A 23,970-nucleotide genomic window follows, 5' to 3' on the forward strand; every position below is an offset into this window, starting at 1 on the left:
TTAACGCTGCAATGAACACTATTGGCTGAAAATTGAAATTCGTATTTAAGGATATGGAAAATATTTGTGTACTATTCTATCCATTATTCCTTTTTTTCATTCCAATATATTCGTTCTTTTCTACATGTAAATTTCATTTAAATATTTTCTTAGTGTGCTTCAAAAATTTTATTCCTCTTCGAGACTTTAGAAGTAATTATGCACCTATATTACTGCTTTTGATTAGAATAACAGTAATTAAATTTATAAATGCTACTCTTTCGGTCCACGAATAGAAACCTTGTTTTCAATATTAGTCTGTTAGTGAATAGAGGTCAGTTCAATTTTATTATAAATAGTAATTGGGTCTATATTCCACTAATTCATCTCACTTATATTTCATTTAAAACTAATATAGTGTATACGAACGGGACTTTTATTTTACTAAAAATTTTTGCCTACCTTTTTAAATAATATTTCTTGAATTCGTGCTTCGAAAAAATGAGATAGTTAATGGCAGACAATAAAAAGTAAATGTATTACTCAATAAAATGCAAAATGAATATGTAAATAAAATAATCTTGGTTAAGAGTCCGACAAAATGAAGAAGAGTGGCAGTTGCCCCACTAAGTAAGCATTGAACTCAACCAAACGTTAAAATTCAATCTTTGTAATAAATTAAATATGTGTGGGAACATGTTTATATAGAGTCATGAATCCTTTATTTAATAAAAATTACTATATTCATGCTTGTATTTAATATTGATCATTTGACAAACTCAACTATTTTACTATCATCTTCTCAAACACTCATCGCCAAACTGAGAGAGAGAGACTCTGATGTTTGATCTCAATCTGAGCGTTGACTGCAACGGCAAGGCGGATCATCGCCACTCTCCGGCGACGTCCGTTTCTTCGAGAGAGACCGCCTCCAGCAACGACGGCGGGCTGGTGACGCGGGAGCTATTCCCGTTGAAGAGTGACCCGGTGCAGGTGCAACCGAGGAAGAGCCGCAGGGGGCCCAGGTCGAGAAGCTCTCAATACAGAGGTGTTACGTTTTATAGAAGAACTGGCAGATGGGAGTCACATATTTGGTATGTGGAGTTGTAATTCATTTTAGTAATTCTTTTTTTTTTTATTATTGATTTTGGTATTTTGATATGCAGGGATTGTGGGAAACAAGTTTATTTGGGTATGAACACACATTCCTTAATAACTTTATTAGGTTGAATGTCGATTTATTTGGTTGATGTTGATGTTGATGTAATTTGGTAATGTGTTTGGTGTTTAGGTGGATTTGACACTGCTCTTGCCGCTGCTAGGTAAAGAAAAACTTGATACTAGTATTTTATTTGGGTATTTTTGATGGTTGAATTTTGTGTTGATGGATGGCATTGATCAGAGCTTATGATAGAGCTGCAATAAAATTCCGGGGCGTGGAAGCCGACATCAACTTCAAGCTCAGCGATTACGAGGAAGATATGAAACAGGTTGAATTTGATTGAAACAAACAATTACTAGTAGTACTAGTAGAATGTGAATGTATTGATATTGGTATTGGTATTGGTATTGGTATTGGTATGATGCAGACGAAGAAGTTGTCCAAGGAGGAGTTTGTGCAGATACTGCGTCGACATAGCACCGGATTCTCCAGAGGAACCTCCAAATACAGAGGCGTAACGCTTCACAAATGCGGCCGTTGGGAGGCTCGAATGGGCCAGTTTCTCGGCAAGAAGTAAGCCTCTCTCTTCCTTCCATTGTGTATAGTGTTGTAGGCAGGATTAGTTGAAACAAAGAAAGTGGTTTGGGGATTGTGTTTTTCATTGCAATTCGGTGCAGGTATATATATCTTGGGCTATTCGACAGTGAAGTAGAGGCAGCAAGGTTCTAATTGTCATGAATTTACTACCATCAAATAATGTCTTTAACCCCTCAAATCTCTCTCATTCTTCTCTTTCTTTCAGGGCTTATGATAAGGCAGCTATCAAGTGCAACGGTAGGGAAGCTGTCACTAACTTTGAGTCGAGCTCATACCATGCCGAGATCATACCAGAATCAAGTAATCTTACACTCTTTCTGCATTTTCTTGAGCTCATACTAGTTTGTTTCAAGTTGTCTCACTTGGTGGTGCCACCGGGGCAGGCTGTCTCGATTTGAACTTGGGGATTTCGACGTCTTCTCCCAAAGAGATTCAGAGTTTTCAGTTCCAGCCTTACCAAGTTCAAAAGGTAATGGCGAACCACATGTCTCTTAACTGGAATTTCGTGTGATCAACATTGTGCTTGCTTTGCAGCTACATGTTGCTGCTACGAGACCCGAGTTGGATGGATTTCCGGTGACATCCCAACACCCTATTCTGTTGCCGGCTCCAAATTATGAGGTGAGGATCCTAGCCAGTTCGGTTTATCAGTTATCTTTTCGTGCCTGAGACCGTTTGTATCGCCAGGGAAGGGCGGGTCATGGCATGAGTTCTAGTTCAGAGGAAGTAGTGAAGTGGGCGTGGCGAATGCATCACGCAACACCAACTACTGCAGCATCATCAGGATTCTCGTCACCTGTCTTCTCAAATTCGACTCCGTCCCTCAACCTCTGCTTCTCGTCAAATCACAGCAACGTCTACTCCTCGTCCCAGACCCCGCCACATTAAATTTTTCTTCACTACACCCTTTTGCTGTCATTCTTTTCTTCAAAGGAAATATTGGATACTTTGGTTTGTTAATGGAGGTTTAGTAGTTGTTTCGTGATGTTAGAAGAGCACTTCTACCCCTCCCCACTTTGTATCAAATATATTTCTTTTTCCTCGATTTTGTAGATGAGAAATGTATACTTATTATAGACAACATTTCATGATCAAATCACTCATTAAGGGTTTGTAACCAATATTTGAATTCACTAACATTTCTTATAAGCTTGAGTTTTTTCCGAAAGTTTCAATAGCAGGTTGTAAACAAAACAAAAGTGCACAACAATTATATACATAAATTGCACCAAAGGAACTAAATAGTATCATGCACTCAAATATTTAGTGACTTTTCAAGCCCTCACAAATTTGTTTCACGAAAATGAATAAAAAGAGTTCACACAACCAAGATTTTGAAACTCTTGTTTCTGCAAAGAATGAATGTTTAAGCAATTACAGCCATCAAACTTCCCTCTGCACATTCAATTATCAACACGAGCAGACGATAGTAGTAAAGGCTCCGCTTATCTGATATCATTCCATCCAATATTCTCTTTGATTGGATCAGCAGCCGAGCAACATTGACAACAAACCTAAGGATGTCATGTAAACCGTCGTGTAGCCATCAAAACTCCCAAGCCTTATGCTCAGACTCCCTTCAGCTGCAATAATTTACAAGATCACAAAATATTCACCAAAGAAACAATGAAGCATCAAGATATGGGACAATCCATTCTACATGAAGTCATTAACATATTCACAGATATGGGTAATGCAAGGAACATGTAGTAGTTCATTATCATCCTACATGATCTCATCTCATGTTCAATTCTCCGATAATGGATAAGTGAAACTGACAAATTGAGGCAGAAATTGTACCTGTTGGTTTCCAGATCCACGTTTGTGAACAGCTGATCCTTTTACCAACCAGAAAGTAGCTTGACAAACTAAGCACAACTCACTCCCATTGGCTTACTTGGGAACATTTCCAAATCTTGGCACACTCGCTAAAGTGAATACAAAGTTGTTTGGTCTTAAATGCCAACTGGTTTGATCAATTTAGGCAGGTTTGTCTAAGACGCATGAAATAACCCTATCTCATGAATTTTGACAACACCATGCCCAAATATCAAATCCTCAAGTCCAATTATATAGACTGCCTGAACTCGGCATCCGGGTATTAGAATCTTCATAACCACCATAGAATTTATTATGTCCCAACCTATCGTTCCTAATAAGTTCTGCCATGCCTGAATTGTTTCCAGTATGAAACTTGTTCCAGCCATCCCATTGACCATTAGAAGTTATTCCATTCCTTGATTGAGGGAGACTAAACTGGGATAAAGGAGACATAGTATTGGCTAGTGTTTGCACCATTACCCTAGAGGGAATAGAATAAGCATCACCGAGAGAAGAAAAACTTTCCCCCAGGCTGGTAAATCTTTGGTTCTGATGTGAAGGAAGAGATCTTTGCAAAAGGGATTGGAATTTTGCTTCTTCATATGCACTCAACTGGGAAGAATAACGTATCCCTACATCATTCAGGCCTGAGTTATTGATGCTACCTGGAAGTAAACCTTTGCCAACTGCCAGTATGGCAGGATCTATAAATTCAATATCTCCATTACTAATGGTATGGCCAACAGAGGGTGTCTGATAATTATTTCTCAACAAAGAGGCAGAATCAGCCAAATGATTTCCTGAGAAATAACAAAAATAAGTTAGACAAGGCAGATGAAGAGCCCCAAACATATAGGAAAAACCATGAATTTGCCTAACAAGACAGCACACGAAACGAACCAAAGCCATTAACATTTTGATCTGTCCTATCATGAGAAGTAAAGCCTGGGGGCGGTGTTCTACTAGGCACTGAAAACCCTGGCGGGGCTGAAACATTAGGTCTCGAAGCTGTTCAAAGGTAAAGAAAATGATTAGGAAGATGACAAATCAATTAAGTGTTATACAGTATATAATAAAAGAAAAACAGAGCGTGCAGATATACAAGTTGAAAGCAGTGGTAAATTTCTCTTTATAACAAGAAGATGATCTAGGAATGACCTTAATTCCAAATCCACCAGAAACATAAAATCAAGTGCAGTCATTTAGTATTTAAAAAAGACAAGGTACTAATAGATGTATTATATCAGGATGTAGTTGCTCCAAGATGTGTACCCTTTCGAGTTTCTGAACACATATAACTGGCAATTTGAGATAAGATTATATACAAACCCAAAGTGCCATATAAGATAACGACTTGATAGATTTACAATATAAAATCGACCAGAAAAACTTACCAGAATTCATGCTAGGAGACGTATGTGAATGATTGGCAGCAAAATTATGGGACTCTAGACCATTGAAACCAGGGAAACCATAGCGACTATCTAACTTCTCATGCTGCAAGTTATTGCTGTTGGAGAATTCATGGCCAAAGGAGAGCTGGTTAGAACTTCTAGTAAAGTAATCAACAGATTGACCAAAACCAGATGAGTGGCTCCTAGGCTCCTCCTCCCTTGCAAATGAAAACCTTGATTGATTGCTAGTGTGATTTTTCCATGAACCTGGAACTCCAAAAGAACCTTGTTTATCATTTTCACCCAACAACTTAGCAAGGTTCTGAGGTGAAGTAAGAGACTCATCCCATGGATCAAAATCAAGAGACAAAATATTAGATATTATACTGCTCTCCCCTATATCAGAAGAATGCGTGCATAGTTCATCATCATATCTCCCTATAATTGATCTTTTCTCCTTAGAAGGAAACAAATTTAAATGCTCAGCATTATTAACCTCAGGAGTCTTGAGAATAGACTCAGAATGTCCAACGGGATAATTGCAACTTCTATCAACAGCCTGACTACATGCTAAAGCATCAGATTTACTATGCTGAGTAGAATCAACATTATAATGGCTTGAAAGATGAGAGGCATGAGAGAAGTTGCTTCTGTTAGGAGCAACCTCAGGATCCTTGAGCCTTTGATTCTCTAAAGACAAAACACCATCTGTGATATCACACAAATCAATTTTATTTACTATACTTGGTGTTTCCAATCTAAACTCGGATCTGACATCCATAGGATACAACTCCTCTGTCGTATTTGCAGTTGTTTCAGGCACCTGAGAAGTCACCTTTGCTCTTATAAGCTGAGAGTCCCCATCAAAAATCTGGTTTTCTTGGATATGATTAGGTGCAAAATGAGATGATTGTATTTTCTCAATTTTCCCATTGGTGCTACCCGTAGTGTCTCTGCTTGAAACAAGTCCACCAGAGACCAAGGAAGAATTAACATCGTTAGTACTGTTATCTGGCAGCTTGGTAGTACATGGGCCATGGGACGATTTCTTTACAGGTGACATAGCTGGATGTGTAGATGTATTGGGACTTTGAGAAGAAATAGCTTTCCCATCAGCATCTACTTCTTTGACCACTGGTCCTAAAGCTTCTATTTCACTTTTACCTTGAGAAACTTCGCTATCTTTATCAGTAAGTGAAATATTTGTAAATTCACGCTGCAATGAAGACAACTGACTTTGGCTGACAGCTGTAGCAGAACAAGCCACGGGCCTATCGCTCAAATCCTGTTCTTTTAATGCCACTTTGGAACATTGAGTAGTGGTATGTAAAGGAAGATTATTGGCAACGCGAGTTCCCCTGTTCATGGAAATTAAAAGGTTAAAAACAAGAAGCATGAAATTAGGAATAATACATGAGTTAGTACCATGAGGCTCCAGCAGGAAGAGCAGTAGATCTTCCAGAACTGCTATTTGGGGGAGAAACTCTGGCACCGGTTAGAGTATTCTGATGAACAAATAACAGAAATAACATATAAAGGAAAAGCAGATTCAGTGATCTTAGTAGCAATCACCTCCAAGTCAAAATTGAAATTACCAAAAAAATAAAAATACAATAAACAAAAAGACAGTGGTTTATCAACTACCAAGTACCAAAACCATATACAGGAGGGGAAGTGATCAATCTATCCAGAACTAGTTTATCATACTCGATGGATCATAAGCATTCTGATGAGAAATACAACATGAATAGGCACAATAAACTAATTACATCAACCTGCTAGAAAAACTAGTAAACATACAAGTTATGCGGTGGGCATGATAAGAAGTAACAAAATCTTACATTAGTTTTTACAGCAGTTTTATTTATAGGCTTTGCTGAAGAAGCAGAAGTGTTATTGCAGTACTCATTTGCAGGTGGAGGTAGCACATATCCAGAACGCCGTTGTGTACTATTTGTGGAGCCAGTAATTTGTTGAACCCTACTCCTTTCCCAAAATAGTTAAGTGGATCAGATGCTTGAGAAAAAATTATTTGAAGTCAAAGCATTCCGAGAGTAAAGTAACAAATCAAAGAAATACTTATTAACATTTTCTGAGAAGATGATAACAGGTGTAGCTAGATCAAACTCATAAAAATCCCAACATTTCACTTAGTTCATATGAAGGACAATTAAATTTGCAGTTGCATGATGAGAAAAATGTGGGATGGGGCATATGATAGGAATTGGAGGCAGCCTTTGTAAAGGGAAAATTGAAGATGGGGCACCTGATGAGCCTTATCAATATAAGATGGGCAGGACAGTGTGAAATAAGAATTGCACATCCACTGGTTAAGACAAACCATCTAACAGATGGCCACTCTCGTAGATGAGAGTTAAAAAGAAGTTGGAGTCTGCCTACCCAAGATACAAATAAGCCCCAAAACTCATTCTAACCAAATCAGAAGCAGCAAACTGAGATATGAAGTATCATCAACTGAAAGAACAGAGGATATATAACAAAATGTTCATGATAAAGAAATAAAATTGAGAGAAAAGAACTGCAAGAAATCAGACATGAAATACCTTGTGTATGCAGATACCATTTCATCCTTTGGAAAGCTGTCCTCTTGGGAGCCAATCTCATGCAAATATAAACAATCGGGATTGGTACATGGCTGGAACACAGAAGAAATTCAATATCAAGAACCACTACGCATAGAACAATACGAATGCATCTTCTGAGCAAGTAAAGTTCTGCAATCATATGATATTTCCCATCATTTGATTTCAACAAAGCTATAAAAGTTATACCGCATTTCTCAGCCATGCATGACAGTACTTAGTAGTCCCGAAGCATGCCCTGTAACAATTTATAAAGATCATAAGATATAACAAGAGATATTAAGTTTAAAGAATGAAAGATGACAATTACCTCAAAGGTTTACCATCCAAGACAAATCCATGCACTGATTGGATACACCGAACAGCTTCCTCCTCCTTTGAATAAGTGATATATCTATGAAATAAAAGAAATCAATAATAAAAACAAAATGGATAAACAAGAAAGAGAAAGACAAGAAACAATTAAAATGGATAACTAACAACACTGGAAAGATTTGATAAGGCACTTCAGACAAGAACGAAGATGAAAACATGTTGACACTTGACAAAGCTTCACATAATGCAATCGGTAAACATTCTTCAAGTCATATAAGCATCAATCCAACAGAATTTATAACTCCGGACTCAGGAGATCTTATTGGTATTATAATTAACAGTTTCATCAAAAGAGAATTTTGAACTCACACGCTGCATGTACTATTTGCAAATTGTTGAATAGCGCCAGAAGCTGTCCGGGAGATAGAAACCTTCAATGCCTTTCCATATTGGCCAAAATACTCTCTGGACTGAAGAAGCTGCCAAAAAAAAAAAAAAAAACCAATGTCATAAGCAAAGAAACAGGTGCAAGTGAAAAGAATAAGGACAGCAAAGTCACCCACATCCTCGTCTGCCAAATTCAGCGGCAAGCCCACAACATAAACTAGATTCCTCTGAATGACTCGCACGCTAGCAAGCTGCTTCCTTCCTTCAGATGGTTTGTTCCTCCCCCTGGATGACTTAGGCTTTTTCTCCTCATTCATATCTGAAACCAACCTATTCCAAAAATTGAGAGGATTGGATCAGTAAACATTATAAAATACACATGAATATCACCAAATGGTCAACACAACATTGCTATAATCACCTTCCACAACTTGCAGTTGTTCCAACAATCTTTTCCTTGTTGTAAGGAGTTCGACATGCTGGACAGCGCCCTTCCGTCTCATCTTTCTCAGCCATATCCATTATGTGATTCCAGCACCAAACACAAATCTGGACAAAAATAGTAAATAACAAATCTCATCTCAATCAAGCAGAAAGATTTATACACACATGAAACCACAAAGGCCAAGGCCAGGATAAAAAATAATACAAGGATGCAAATTACAATTACGAAAACAAGGGCGGCCAACGAATCATAAAAAGACACTGTCATATTATGCAGGTAACAAGTACAGCCTTTTGAGATAATAAAATGAGAGTTGCATTGATGAGAAAGAGAATAAAAATAGAATGTACTACCTCATAGCCACACTTGCATGGCTTCAACTGCTGATCAGTCAAATCCATCTCCTCGGCACAGAGCGGGCAAGTTTTGTCTCCTTCGTCACTCATGATGGCCTTCACAAATTCACAAATAATTTAAAATTTAGCTCAAAGAAATACTCTATGATTTTAAGGTGACCGAAACTAACAACTGCAACTGGAAGCTTAAATTTAACATGCAACAAAATCAGAAAAGTCGCCAAAATTAATAAAACCAAAAGGCATATCAATATAGCCAATATGAAAAATATAGTGAAACAACCAATGACAATAAATCACCAAACACGAAGAGGAAAAAAAAAACTACTTACAACTTCACAATCAGTTAAAACTCAACCGACTTACAAGTCAAACACTAAACGGATTAAATCATGAATGGAACTGATTATCTAAACAAGATGAAAGTAGAATTGAGTCCAGAGAACACGTGTCCATATATAATCCCAATAGATAAATTACTAAACAGTCGATTAAACTCAAGGCAATCCGATGAATCAACAAAATTCGTTCTTTTTATAATCGAAATATAAAATTCAACACGATGAATCAACAAAATCCATTCTTTTTATAATCGAAATATAAAATTTCCTAACTTTCATTGAAATTAGGGATCTAAAACGATAACAAGATTGGGGACAAGGCCTTACAGCTGATTGGATCCGGGGCAAAAAATTAAGATCACCAATTGAATACCGAAATAGAGAGATATGGAGATATAGATGCAGATTGAAAGAGAGCCACAACTGAGAATTCAGAGAAAATACAGTGTGAGAAAAGTGAAAGGGTCGGCTCCGGGTGATGGGAGCTTATACGAGATTGTTATGGGTCGGGTTTGGATCTTGGGTCGGGGCTCCAGATTGCGTGCAATGGCGTGGCAGCAATTGAAGCAATGGAGCTCCGATTGAAAAACGGGTGGGTTTTCAGGTTGGTTGGCGGGTTTTATATTAGGGATTATTTCAAGCCCTAATTTTGTGTGGTTGTTACATTTAGCCCATGATTTGTGGGACAGATCTAGAATGAGTTGATTTATTTATTTATTTTTGTTTAAAAAAAGCGGTAGTCATGATGTATCTCGAATGATTCGTTTTAATTTATGATATATTTTCTTTCTATTTAAATTTATTGAACATAATAAGTAAGAAATAACCGTGTATAATTTGGACTCATCTTGTTTTACTAGATCATTTTTATTTTATTTTATGATTTATGATATGATTTGTTTGTATTATTTATATTAAACAATGAATAATAGTAGTATCAAAAAATAACTACATTTTGACCAAATATTGTTTTACAGATATTTTTATAACTTTTTCTAGAAAATTCATCTAATTATAATATATGCAATTTTATTATACAAATAAATAATATAAATTTCCCGAATAAATTCATTTAATTTTACTATGCAAAGCTATCCATAGTTCTATTTGTCACGCATATGGAAGCCCCAGCACGTTCACTATCAAATTAGGTGTACTGTCTTGGTTTTCATCTTTCTCGCACTCACCTTCAATCCATGACATGATTGTCAAATTGGATTTAATCTTCGATTAAGCTCGTCCTCTTTCACGCACCGTCAAGAATTGAAGGAAAATGTCAGGAATTAGAAGATTAGAGAGTAAAGGTCAAAATTGGTCATGAACATATGGTCATTTTATCTTTTTGGTCTTAAACTTTATCTTTTGGATCTTTTGGTCCTGCACATATGGAAATTTGATCATTTTGGTCCTCCGTCAATAATTCCGTTAAAAATTAACAGTCAACAGGTTTAATCCCGATTTTGACCAAATTAAATTCTTAATTCTGATTTTTAAGTCACTAATTAAGACAAACGCCAAAAAAACCGGTTGCAGTCTCCCTCTGCCCTTCTTCAGCCACATCTTCGCCTCTTTCTCTTCTCTATAAATTATCACCCAAAATTCCACACTCTCACAGCACGCAATCATCCCTAGAAGAATGAGCAAACGCCATTGCTCAGAGCTAAAATCCCAGTCAATATTATGAATTTCCCCTTTCAGCCCGACGTTTCCGCTGGCGATTCGAAAGAATTACCCCTAAACCTTAGAACTTTTCTCGATTCCGGCCCCTCTATCAAATATTCCTACCGCCCAAATGATTCGCAAAAACCTTTCAGCTTCATTTTCAAAGGCATTTCGGCTCGCCCAGTAAAAGCCCTCTGGTGATGAGCGCCGAGTTGAATTTAGTCGGGAATCAAAACCCTAGATTCTTCATCCACTTCAAGCCCGATTTGGGTGATTTCTCGCTGAAGAAGTCACACTCATCGGCCTCCGTGAAGAATCTGGGCGAGAAATTGAACGTAGGCCTGATTTAATTCTTTATATTATTTATTTAATTTTAATTTTAAATGGATATTTGTTAAAATAATTAGGAGATTAATTAGTGACTTAAAAATTAGAATTAAGAGATTAATTTGGTCAAAATCGGGACTAAACCCGTCGACCGTTAGTTTTTAACGGGACTATTGACGGGTGGACAAAAATGATCAAATTTTCATATGTGCAGGACCAAAATGATCAAATTTTCATATGTGCGGGACTAAAAAATTCAAAAGATAAAATTTATGACCAAAAAGGTAAAATGGTCATATGTTCAGGACCAATTTTGGCCTTACTCAAGATTAAATGAGAACAAATTGATGCTTACTTGGTCGCTTCGTTTTGCTCATATTCTCAAAGGTTTTCAACTTCGCTTCAATTAATCTTTTACGTCTCGTCCAAATTTAGGGTCCCATTGCAATTCGACCATTGCTCTTCCAACAGTCGACGATATTTATGGTCCGAATGGAATTAGACACACTAATTATGGCCTCCTCGTTGTCGTGAACATCAGTATTGCCGATTGAATTTGGCTTCCTAATTTTTCTCCCACGAAAAAATGAATAAATTACTTCTTCTATTGTGCAAGTAATCCACCCATTTGCGTGTGTAGAATGTGTTGAGTGAAAGGCTGAAGAAGGGGCAGGATATAGAGGCCGTCGTCGTTGTGAAAATAATTGTTGGTCTGATTTTGTTCAAAGTTTTAAGTGGATGGCATTATGGTAAGCATACAGTAATTTTTTATTATTTCTGGACTGAACCAAACAATATATTAAGTTGAATACCCAAACACAAAAACAATGAAAACCACATTATCACGAAATCATGCTATTGGCTTACAAGGCTACCAATTTAGTTAAGGACATGGTTTATAGTACATTTGATTTACTTTAAATGGTTTTATTGGTAAGGACATGGTTTATAGTACATTTGATTTACCTAAAATGGTTTAATTGTCTAGACTGTCCGATGGTTTATATATTTATTTACTTAGAATAACTTTATTGTCTAGACTGTTCAATAATGCATATGTTTACAATTGGACTAAATTAATTTATCTACAAAAATTTAGAGATTTATTCAATTTTTTATAATAAATTTCTATTCTGCTCTATTACGGGTTAATGCATGTGAATGAGAGATTATTAATGGAAAAATATGGAAGAAATTATTTAGAAGAGTTGCAAAAAAAATATAAACCATAAGAGAATGATAAATAAATTTTATAAGGAGATACAAAAGAATATGCAGTAAAATGTACTAATAAATTTTATAAGGAGATACAAAAGAATATGCCATAAAATGTAAATCAAATCATATAAAATCCTAACGATCTAAACGAGATGACTAAACAATATTCTAAATAATAGTGTATTCTAGATTTACGAAGAAGATTAGATTAGATAGAACAGATATTCATGCTCTCTTATTTTTTCCAAACATACAATCTATGCGCCAAACTAAAAGTCCACTCATTTGCTTCGACGACCATATGACATGGTCACCAACACCATGACTTCTGTCATTCGCGACCTAGCGGTAGTGACGGCACTTGGCGACAATTTTCTTCTAGAGTCAAGCCTCAGCGCCTCGTCAGTGCCATTGTTTGATGCCATGGACGTCGCGTAATCCAGTGCCGATCAACGATGATTGACATATCCTGGTCGATGAGGATAATGAACTATTTTGTTAATTCTTCTATGAGGATACGACAATGAACTCAATACCTCAAATATTGAGGCCTTGCAATATAAAATTATGCGGATTTTGATAGAACTCGATTTTGTGTTATCTGTTGATTTAATTTGGGAATTTTAGTTTTGAGTAATCCGATTATTAATATTGTTAGATATAATCACTTGCATATTTCATGATTAATTCTAATTTAGTTATATTATTTGTTGTTGAGTTTCAATTGATTATTAAAAATTTATTACGTAATGTAGAAGATCAACACTTCTATGTTTATGTTAAGCCTGTCAAATCGGTAAATCGGGTACCCGCGGATACCCGATCCAAAATTTTCTAAAATCTAATACCCGATACTCGATCCGAAAATGATTTCGGGTAGGGCAGGCAATTGTTGGCACGACACGATAACACGACATGAACCCGCACGAAATTAGTGGGTATGTGTCAAAGCTTATTGGGTTCGTGTCCTTATCTTGTCGACACGATAACGACACAAAAACTTCGTGTCGTGTTCGTGTTACACGTTAAGAAATAATATTAATATATTATAATATTATTATTATTTTATTTATTTTAAAATTTAAAATTTAAAATTTTAAAATTAAAATTTAATAGTATTAGAAATAATATTAAATTTAAAATTTAATATTATAAATAATATTAATATATTATAATATTATTATTGTTATCGTGTCGTGATGACCCGAAGTGGTTCGTGTCGTTAATGGGTTCATATCGTGTTCGTGACTGAGGGTAGCGGGTCGTGTTCGTGTTTGGAGTTTTCTTAACGGGTCGTGTTCGTGTTTGTTGTTATCGTGTCGTGTCGTTATCGTGTCGACAAGATAACGACACAACACGCACGATTTGTCACCCCTAATTTCGGATACCCAGATACCCGACTCGGGTATCCAGTCCCGATTGTGATTTTATTAATTTTTTTAATTATTTTTTTAAAGAAATTTAACTACAAAATTTTAGAAATACAAACTTGTAGTTTGAATTTGATACAAACTCGAAGTAGTTCGAGTTTAAGATAAAAAAAAAATACTACAAATTATTAGAAATAAAAAAATTCATATCATTCAACCATAATAAACATCACAATTCATACCTTAACCCTAAATGTGACTTAAGAGTGAAGGATTTCGAGAGTACATTTGATTTTTTAAATAATAATAGACACATAATTTATTAAATTTAAAAGAAATTAAAAAATCAGGTAATTTGGGTATACTCAATCTGATATAGGGTTACCCGATACCCAATAATCCAAAAATCATATACTCGAACCCAATCCCGAAACCCAAAAAATCGGGTATTGGGTATATCAGAAATATCGAAACACTCATTAATTTGGTTGAATAATTAATTCATACCGTGACAAATCTTCAATTAGAGGCTGACAATTTTTGATACGACACGATAATACGACACGGACCCGCACGAAATTAACACGACACGAACACGCACGTTCAGGATTTGGGTCCTTATAGGGTCAACCCAATAAGAACACGAAGATAACGGGTCGGGTCGGGTCGTGTTTGGGTTACACGTTAAGAAAAAAAAATAATTATTTTTATTAATTAAAAAATTATTAAACTTTAATTTTTAGTTATTTTTGTTGATTAAAATATTATACTTTATTTTTAATTAATTAAAAAAATATTATACTTTCATTTTAATTAATTAAAAAATATTATAATTTAATTTTATTAATTAAAAAATATTAATTATTTTTTAATGAATTTTAAGAAAATATTATGCTTAGATTTTATCAAAAATAAATTTTTTAAATTATTTAATTTTATTATATAGATTTAATATTATTATAATTTAATTTTATTATTTTGATTAAGAAAATAATTATTTTAATTTGGTAATTTTTTATTTTATCATGTAATATCATGTTTAAATCGTATAATAATATGATTAACAGAGAGTTGACTTTTTTTGGATACACGATAACACGTACGAATCCGACACGAACCCGTTGGGTCGGGACATGATAAGAATCCCATGATTTCGGGTTGGGTTGGATTGGAAAATGATTGGGTTGGGTCGATAATAGGTTGACATGATAACGACCCAACAAGCACAATTTAATAGCCCTGAACGTGGAGACGGTTGTTAATCAAAGTAATAAAGTATCAATATGTATATCAATATATAAAACAAATTGAGCAACTTGAGGTCACTATTTTATTAATAATATTAATCATGGCCTTATTTTATCCATGTATTATGAACGTTATATTTTGTATGTATCTCATAGGGAACAAGCAACTAATAATATATTTTGGTCGTCCAGTGTTTTCCAATTGTTCTTTTTTTTTTTCCTAATAACTTCGTCAGTTTTGTGTTTTCTAATTGTTCTGTCGCCACATTCGATGTATTTCTCACTTCATATTTTCCATTGCAAAATTATCGTAGGTTTTTAATTCACCTTCCAAGTCGGGGTCGGCTATGCATGTAGAATTAATGGGTACGAAAGCATTACTTGGGACTATTTTTTGTATTGATCAAGAATTATATTATATTGAGATCTACATTTACTGACTACTATTTGTTGGCCTTTTGAGGAAGGCTGATTTGTATACATTGTGGAGTATTTTGAATTTGATTCGATGAACTAATAATTTCACTTGGCTGGGAGACGTTGTCATTTTTATCCTATTTGATATCATTATTTTGCTTTCAAAAGCAATATTACTACTATTTAATTATGCCCAATTCCACTAAAAACGAGACATATTTTCCATTATTCCATTACTAACAACATCTCTTATCCATTTTGGGTTAGAAAAATAGAAATAATGAGCTTAGCGGATAATCCAAAATCAAGTTGGCCCATCTTAATTTTCGGTGGCCCAACGCATTTACTCGTATTATTTCAGAAATGAAGAAATATTATTCTACATTGGGAAAATTGCAATACCTTTCATTTGGGCAACAACTTAAAAATAACAAAATTCTGAATCCCAAGATTTACGGTGCATTTATATCTTTGGTGCAAAGTTTCGCTTGTATGTAAATGAGGTACTTGCTACATTGTGTCTTTAGCCCCCTCAACCTCAATCATACTAGCACTATATACTTTGAGCCCTCAACACGACAGGCTGCACTTTGGAATTTGATAGGGTCGGTTTAGCCTTGGATTTATGTGTCCATGATTGTGTTTGAAAAAAAATACACAACACATAGGTTAATACCAAATTATAAAAAGTTATGCAGACATATATTATCGAATGGATTTTTGTACAGTCCATACTCCATTGGTATTGGTAGTAGGAATTAAATCAAATTAAATCAAATTCGCTATTAACCACTATTAAATCAAATTAAACAAATTACTCATCAAGCAATCATCAAAGAATTAAATCAAATTCGCTATTAACCACTATTTTTGTATAGTCCATTGGTAGTAGGAATTGGTGTTTTGAAATATTTTATTTGGTTTGTTTGTTATTTTATTAAATATCGTAATTCGTTATTTTTTTTTTCTTGTTGTCAACATCTATATAGGAATGTTTATTAAACGATTTGGATATTTTGCTGAAAGAAATAATTGAAACTTATATATCTCTCATTAGCTTATCCAGGTCTTCTCTTCCTTTTCACCTAATGTCGGTTGCAACACATTTATATGTCATCGGCTTCAATTTATAGAGTTTGAAAGCAATTGAAGTTTCCCTTATCATACTTTTGTGAGTGTGTTCGTATCACTAATGTAAAGCCCCATGGTGACATGTTATTAACAATTTAGGAGTATATTATTTTCAAAATGAACATCAATAAAATATAACTCCTATATAGTAATAAAATACTACTCCTAATTAAGAAAATTGAACTAGAGTGAAAAGAATATAATCGGTCTCCATCAATCTTTTACTAATTAGACACAGTACTACTTTTCAAAATAGTCGTGCAATATTCAGTCTGATTGGTGCTTACGTTATTAGCGATGATCGGCATGCCATCAATAATTCAACTAACAGCGAATATTATTAAGATTGACAACTATCTAAACAACTGGAATAAATGAATGAAAGCAGGCCCAACTAACCCAATTGAAATATTTTATTGTATTTTGTTAATTAATACTACCAGTATTTAGCAACAGAGCTCACGATCTATTTTAGTTTTTTTATATTTAAATACGAATATTAATTTGAAAAGTTAGAGTAGCAATTTAGCATAAAAATTAAAGAACATAATAAAATTTTAAAACCGAAGGAAGAGGTGGTATTAGTCAGTTGTAATATTACAAACACAAAATATTATTCATCAAACGAGATTCATTTTTTTCTTTGTATACTAAAAATTCTATTGAATGCGGAGTACTTTTTAATTTAAGTACTCCTAAAAATTTTTGGTAAAAATTTGAAATTTTACGTTCTTAAAATATTTTTGCAGGATTGATTTTATCATAATATTTGAGGTTCAGGATATGCATAAAAATTTTTAAGTTATTTTATTGCTGTTCGTTTTAGTTGTAAGTCAATGAGTTCTTAGTATTTAGAAAACATAAAAGTTGTTCCAACTCTAAAATCAACAAACTAGCAGTAATACATTATTTTATTGTGATTTTACAACAATCAAGATTTCGCCAATGACATTATAACCTGATTTCGACCTCGTAGTCTTGATATCATGTTCTTTCGATGTTTTTTTTATTGGTAGACTTATTAATATCGTGTATTGTTATCGAATGTCTTTGAATCGTATTTTATTTTAGTGTTTAAGTGATTTTGATAGTTGCATGTTTATGAAAAATGAAACCAAATTGCATCCACTAAATTATCGATTAATAGAATTAATATCTTCTACAAATTATTTGTCTCATCCCTTTCTAATAAAATATTAACCTTTAGATTCGATCAAAAGTTATCTATTAATTAATGTTTAATCATCCGAGAAGCTTGAGTAACCAAAGTATTGATTAACATGTACTCCCTCCATCCCAACTTAATTGGGACGAAGGAAGCAGTAATGTCATGTTTGGTTGTTCGAATTTTGTTTGAAAAAGTAATTCGATTTCTTATTTTTTTTTAAATCTTGTGTTTGTTTTGATTTGTAATAAACCGGAAAAGTAATCAGAATCCTGAAAACAAGAAAAATAGTGGAGTAGTACAACTTTCCAAAATTTTGAATCCTAACTTTTCTTAGGTATTCATTTTTCAGTTTTAGAATTCTTACAATTTATGTATTTAACGGAGTGAAATATAATTTTATACAATTATTATTATTATTAGTTAAAAATTATAAAAATAATTTAAAATTATAAATAATATTTAATTTTAATAAAATAAATAACTACCATAAAATTATAATTATAATAAAAATAAATATTGAAATTATGAATAATAATAAATAATTATTATTATTACTTTGTAAATTAAATAATTAATCAATAAAATTTTGTTAAAGTTTTAAAAATATAAATTCTATTCACTCAATTATAATATCAGTATAATAATACCTATACTTCTTTTTATACTTATCATATATGATTATAATATACAATTATATTATTATATTTATTATTATGGTAGGTAATCCATATTTAAATTACCATCATAATAATATACTAATTATAATTATATTTTTTAATTAATAATTTATTAAAAGTCTTAACAAGTTATTATTATTATTATTATTATTATTATACTAATAAAATTAGTTATGTATTTTTAGTTTATTTTTTAAATTTAAAATTAAATTTAAAATCTTGAATTTTTTTCAAATACATGAAAGTAAAGTTGCCGGGGATCATATTCCGATGAATCATTTTTCTTGTCAGTTTTACTTTTCCGTCAACCAAACATGATCTAAATGAAATTCGTCAATGATTTTAGTAGTGTTAAAAATTGTATAGTACCCCGGTCTCCATATACTACTCTTATTATCCTGAAATAAATAACCTATCTTGTCATTTCAAATTATTCATAATTTAAATTCTTACCCATTAAATCATTACATTAATATTTTATTATAAAGTATATAAATAGTATATTCCCAACCTTTTCCATGTCCACCAACCTTCGTTCACATATTTATTAAAATTGGCCACTTAATTCACATTTAAGAGAAAAATTGGCCGCAAATGAAAACTGGTACTCCCTCCGTCTCATTGAAGATGACTCACTTTTCTTTTTAGTTTGTCCCAATTAAGATGATCCATTATTTAAAATGAAAATACCTTTATCTCTACTTTATTTCCTCTCTCTTACTTTACTCAACACACAAAATAAATTTGCATAAATTCCTGTGTCGCCCAAGAAAGAGGTCATCTTTATTAGGACGGAGTAATAAATCTTTAATCTTGGAGTAATAGAATATCATTATCTTTAATAAAGATTCGTGCCTTTGTACGTGTATGGAAATATATAATTAATAATTTGTTCCATAATTCGCCCACTTTCAACTTTACATCGTATAAATCACATTAATGCAGCACAAGTGGGGACAGCTGGCCCCACCCTCTTTTTCCTATGATCTTCACGACTGGAGCATTTTACCACCGGAATCTTCTTGCGTTCACACCATGCTCCGATGTATTTTAATTGAATTGCCTACTTTGCCCTTTTCCGCACTTCATTGCATTATTGGATATGTTTTCTCTATTTCTGTAAGTGGGGGATTAGAATTTGCTATGCCACAAATACATTTTCTAATTAACTAGTAGTACTAGTAATAAACAATTAACGAAGTTGGATTTCTGATTCATCAAAGTTGAGATCTTCAATTGAGTTGGAAAAGTTAATTGCATTATATTGTAGCAAACATGATATAGTACTAAATTATTAAAGAGAGATGAAATGATGATAAATGAGTACTACTCATTTGAGCATCTTGTCTAAATATATAACAATTATTCGTTCATAAATAATACTACTCAGTATAACTTTTAATTTTGCAAAATTTCTTATGGAATGACGAGATATTGAGTGCGTCATTTAAATACCAACATAATAATAAAAATAAAATCAAATTTACAGTCACAAAATAAACAAATGTTGTGTTACTAAATTGCAAATTTTGCTATAAAAATAATTGAACTATTAATAGTTCAATATGAATAAATTAAAGAGAAAAAAGTAATAAAGAATATTAATATATTATTAAAAATGGAAAAATAATAACTTTTGAAAATAAATCAGAGATTAATTATAACCGGAGATAGTATATTCTGAAAAACAATCCTTATACTAAATCCCATATAAAGCACAAATTGCAATTTCACGAGTCTCTTTCTATAATATTGTTGTCAAGTCAAAAGGCCATTTGTGTAATTTATTATAAGTGATAATAAGCCAAAAAGTCCGTCTTCATGCCTTCCCTGCATCACCCAATTTACTGATATTCTCACCTACCATTAAAACATTAAACACCCGTCTAGTTAGACCGATCTCAGCCGTCCATTTCTAAACACAGCTCAGGCCTTACGATCACCCCGATCCAACGATCAAAAATACATCTTCTGGAAACTTCTCTCTTCGCACCCCCTTATGTAACTTGTATAGTTATATAAATAATAATACTCCCACACTCCCAATCCTCAGTTCAGTGCTTGTGCTGTCCACGCTCTCACCATCGTTAGGGTTTATACGTTTTCTCTCTCATATTTCGTTTCAGGTACCGTGATTTCCGATCGCGATCTTCCATTTCTCCTCCGTTTTGTGTATATAAAATTTATCCTGCTTATCGCCGTTGACTTTTGGTGGAGCGATTGTTTTTGTGAACTCTATTTCCAGATTCATCCGTCTGTTAAAATTTTGAAGCGATCGTAATGTGTTGTTTTCCTTTAATTTTTTTGGTGTGCTGATGTGAGATGACTCCGATTTACAGAGTCTGTGAAAATGGTGAAGAACTACCCAGTTGTGAGCGAGGATTACTTGAAGGCTGTTGACAAATGCAAGAGGAAGCTTAGGGGTCTCATCGCTGAGAAGAACTGCGCTCCTATCATGCTTCGTCTTGCGTAAGTTTTACTACCTTACACTTCATTAACTCCTTATCAGTATTTTTTTAGAATTTTATTCGATTTGTATGATATAATGTTGCTGCGAGTCGATTTACATTTTTTCGTATGGTGAGTTCGGATTACAATTTGAATCGATTTTGTATTGAATAGGTCATCGTAGAAGTAAATTCCTCTTTTACCGCATCCTCCTTGACATAATACGTTTGGTGAATAGATCCGTGGAGATTTATAATTTAGGTTTTATCCAATAAATTTAGAGATTTTTTACTGACGAATCACCCCTTAGATATTTCCGATTACCCACAACCACAAATTTGCACCAATTATTTAGCGAATCAGTTCTATGATTCTATCACTATTTTCCTTAACAAATTTGGTTAAATACTGCCTTTTCAATGATAGAGTTTCAATTGAAAATATTATACTATATATTAATATATTGCGTGGACCACTACTGTACCGTGGTTATATTTAATCATTATTCTGACAACTATATACTACTTATTATTTATATATAAATCAAACTAGTAAAGTGAAACTATTATTGCCGAGTTCTGTTCTGCGAATATGCCAATACGGGGAGGGATTTTTTATCTGCTAAAATGTTGGAGAGTCATTCTTGGTGACTATAGAGTGTTTATTTGTCACATGTGGTCGGCGGAGCTTTCTATAGTTAGTCATATTTACAATCAACAATTTACAATGTTACATCCACTTTTTTAATGATCCGAGTCATACTCATACTCCACAATTGGGTGTGCAGTTCCCTTTCTTTTGTAAACCTTTTCGATATGGGCATAAATTTGTTGCTGTATGTTATAGATGGCACTCTGCTGGTACATTTGATCAGTGCTCAAAAACTGGAGGTCCATTCGGAACCATGAGATTCGAGGCTGAGCTTGCGCATGGTGCCAACAATGGTCTTGATATTGCTTTGAGACTCTTGGAGCCCATCAGGAAGCAGTTCCCCACCATCTCTTTTGCTGACTTCTACCAGGTACCTTTATCTTAAGTCGGTATATGTTTAACATCAGCACGTGACATTCATCTTTTCAAGGATTTAACAATTATCCTTTTATTTAACCAGCTGGCTGGAGTTGTGGCTGTTGAAGTTACTGGAGGACCTGATGTTCCATTCCACCCAGGAAGGCCGGTTAGTGAAATCTCCCTCCACTGGCTAGTGCCTAGACATTTCAGCCATTTATTTACAGTTTTCTTTGCTGGCGCTTTACAATTTAATGTGCAGTTGGCTATTCTTTAGAAGGAATTATAAAACTTGTGTTACCTTAAATTCTTTTAAGTGCACATACTCTATTCAGTTGTGCAGTTCTGTCATGTATAGTTTTTAATGTGGTTGATGTTTTAAATCACAGGACAAGGCTGAGCCACCTGTTGAAGGCCGCTTGCCCGATGCTACCAAGGGTAAGCTAAGCATACCCTGTGTACAATTCTATTGATTTACAAGAAACAACATGAAAACCCATAAAGCAATATATTTAGTTTCTAACTGTAATTTGTCAGTGTCACAACATTATTTTTTGTGAACTTACCTTACCCTTTGTTTCAGGATCTGACCACCTGAGGGATGTGTTTACCAAACAAATGGGTCTGACCGATCAGGATATTGTTGCACTCTCCGGTGGCCACACCCTGGTTTGTGTTTACTACTTTCTTGTTTTACTTCCCTGAACAGGACATGGGGAATGATATTTGATTATTTTCTATATTTATTCCCAGGGAAGATGCCACAAGGAGCGATCTGGATTTGAGGGACCATGGACCTCAAACCCTCTCATCTTTGACAACTCTTACTTCACGTATGTCAGCACCACTTTTGAATATGCACTAGTTCATGGTAATTGGTACTCTAATATGTTAGTTTGTAATTTCCATATCTTGTGATTGATAACAGTGAGCTTTTGAGTGGAGAGAAAGAGGGTCTTCTGCAATTGCCAACAGACAAGACTCTTCTCACTGACCCTGGCTTCCGCCCATTTGTTGACAAATATGCTGCGGTTCGTAGAATCTTAACCTATACTTTTCTGCATTCGCATTAAACAGTGTTTGTAATTTTATGTTTGTTTGGGTGATAGGATGAGGATGCATTCTTTGCTGATTATGCTGAGGCTCACCAGAAGCTCTCTGAGCTGGGGTGAGAAGTTTTTCCTTGGTTTGGCTTTGTTATTGATTCTAGACTTTGAGTTTTGATTTAAGGAAATTTACATTTTCTGTTGATTGCTGCAGATTCGCCGAGGCCTAAGCTGGACAGTGTTGCTGTGCGAGAGTGATGACCTATTTTGCTCAGATTTATATTCTGCTCGGATTTATGTTCTAATTTTGGGAAAAACATGTTGGATCTGTTTTATGCTTGTTTCAGTGGATGTATTAGTTTTTTGTCATTGTTGCTATCGATAAATGAATGATATGCGGTCATCTCTTTCAGAATATTATCACTCTTAATCCTTTTAGCAAGCCCTTTTATGTTTGTTTTTAATTATTTAGACTTTCAATTCATTTTCGTTTTGAATGTTCTACTAATTCTCCATCTTAGTCACAAAACACCAAAATTAACGTTTGATAAAAAAAAATCTGAATATTGTCTAAATACTCCCTCCTCCCCTATGTCATTTCGTTTTGTGAAAAATACTCCCTCCGCCCATATTAATGGCCTATTTTTGCCATTTTTTTTTCCCCATTTATTTTCCACTTTCACTTTTATCATAAATGTTAAGTAGGCTTCACAATCCCCTAATTTCACATTTCACTAACTTTTTAACCAATCTTCCTTTATACTTTTTAAAATTCGTGTCAGAACTAAAGTGAACAATTAATGGAAGACAGAGAGTAGTTCACAAAAATCACTCAATAGAACATGAATTAT

General features: G+C 34.0%; 3 protein-coding genes across 5 annotated transcripts; 2 read left to right on the top strand and 1 right to left on the bottom strand.

The window, feature by feature from the left end:
* Nucleotides 1-709: 709 nt before the first annotated feature.
* LOC125216319 (APETALA2-like protein 1) lies at nt 710-2,887 on the top strand. Of its 2 annotated transcripts, XM_048118008.1 has the most exons (10): nt 710-1,073; nt 1,146-1,171; nt 1,271-1,301; nt 1,382-1,469; nt 1,569-1,714; nt 1,819-1,863; nt 1,944-2,038; nt 2,122-2,207; nt 2,273-2,359; nt 2,426-2,887. In XM_048118008.1, the coding sequence occupies exons 1-10, from the start codon at nt 820-822 to the stop codon at nt 2,624-2,626; spliced, it is 1,059 nt and encodes a 352-aa protein (XP_047973965.1). In that variant the 5' UTR covers nt 710-819; the 3' UTR covers nt 2,627-2,887. The 2 variants fall into 2 exon arrangements, with proteins under 2 accessions (XP_047973965.1, XP_047973966.1); XM_048118009.1 differs by lacking the exon at nt 1,819-1,863.
* Nucleotides 2,888-2,938: 51 nt separating this feature from the next.
* Nucleotides 2,939-9,988, bottom strand: LOC125216318. Of its 2 annotated transcripts, none has more exons than XM_048118005.1 (14): nt 9,728-9,988; nt 9,057-9,155; nt 8,680-8,807; nt 8,435-8,588; nt 8,241-8,350; nt 7,867-7,950; nt 7,746-7,794; nt 7,518-7,609; nt 6,795-6,939; nt 6,379-6,458; nt 4,954-6,311; nt 4,460-4,567; nt 3,539-4,359; nt 2,939-3,321 (listed from the first exon to the last, which is right to left on the bottom strand). In XM_048118005.1, exons 2-13 carry the CDS (start codon nt 9,147-9,149, stop codon nt 3,797-3,799), a joined length of 2,964 nt encoding a protein of 987 aa, XP_047973962.1. In that variant the 5' UTR covers nt 9,150-9,155; nt 9,728-9,988; the 3' UTR covers nt 2,939-3,321; nt 3,539-3,796. The 2 variants fall into 2 exon arrangements, with proteins under 2 accessions (XP_047973962.1, XP_047973963.1); XM_048118006.1 differs by having other exon boundaries at nt 6,795-6,933; nt 9,728-9,987.
* A 10,604-nt stretch (nt 9,989-20,592) lies between these two features.
* LOC125214777 (L-ascorbate peroxidase 1, cytosolic-like) lies at nt 20,593-23,536 on the top strand. Its single transcript, XM_048115929.1, has 10 exons — nt 20,593-20,743; nt 20,957-21,086; nt 21,912-22,086; nt 22,177-22,242; nt 22,463-22,511; nt 22,657-22,742; nt 22,827-22,906; nt 23,002-23,104; nt 23,183-23,241; nt 23,334-23,536. The coding sequence occupies exons 2-10, from the start codon at nt 20,968-20,970 to the stop codon at nt 23,347-23,349; spliced, it is 753 nt and encodes a 250-aa protein (XP_047971886.1). The 5' UTR covers nt 20,593-20,743; nt 20,957-20,967; the 3' UTR covers nt 23,350-23,536.
* Nucleotides 23,537-23,970: the final 434 nt, after the last annotated feature.

Source organism: Salvia hispanica, chromosome 3, assembly GCF_023119035.1.
Source record: "Salvia hispanica cultivar TCC Black 2014 chromosome 3, UniMelb_Shisp_WGS_1.0, whole genome shotgun sequence".
Classification (NCBI taxonomy): domain Eukaryota; kingdom Viridiplantae; phylum Streptophyta; class Magnoliopsida; order Lamiales; family Lamiaceae; genus Salvia; species Salvia hispanica.

Bases quoted from the DNA above. Each gene is read 5' to 3' on its own strand.
- LOC125216319 (XM_048118008.1), top strand. From the start codon at position 820: ATGTTTGATCTCAATCTGAGCGTTGACTGCAACGGCAAGGCGGATCAT. The intron at 1,470-1,568 runs GTTGAATTTGAT...GGTATGATGCAG, and splicing joins ACGAGGAAGATATGAAACAG to ACGAAGAAGTTGTCCAAGGA. The intron at 1,715-1,818 runs GTAAGCCTCTCT...AATTCGGTGCAG, and splicing joins GGCCAGTTTCTCGGCAAGAA to GTATATATATCTTGGGCTAT.
- LOC125216318 (XM_048118005.1), bottom strand. From the start codon at position 9,149: ATGAGTGACGAAGGAGACAAAACTTGCCCGCTCTGTGCCGAGGAGATG. The intron at 8,808-9,056 runs GTAGTACATTCT...ATTTTTGTCCAG, and splicing joins CATGCAAGTGTGGCTATGAG to ATTTGTGTTTGGTGCTGGAA. The intron at 6,459-6,794 runs GTAAGATTTTGT...TTTGTTCATCAG, and splicing joins AAACTGCTGTAAAAACTAAT to AATACTCTAACCGGTGCCAG.
- LOC125214777 (XM_048115929.1), top strand. From the start codon at position 20,968: ATGGTGAAGAACTACCCAGTTGTGAGCGAGGATTACTTGAAGGCTGTT. The intron at 22,087-22,176 runs GTACCTTTATCT...TTATTTAACCAG, and splicing joins CTTTTGCTGACTTCTACCAG to CTGGCTGGAGTTGTGGCTGT. The intron at 22,907-23,001 runs GTATGTCAGCAC...GATTGATAACAG, and splicing joins TTTGACAACTCTTACTTCAC to TGAGCTTTTGAGTGGAGAGA.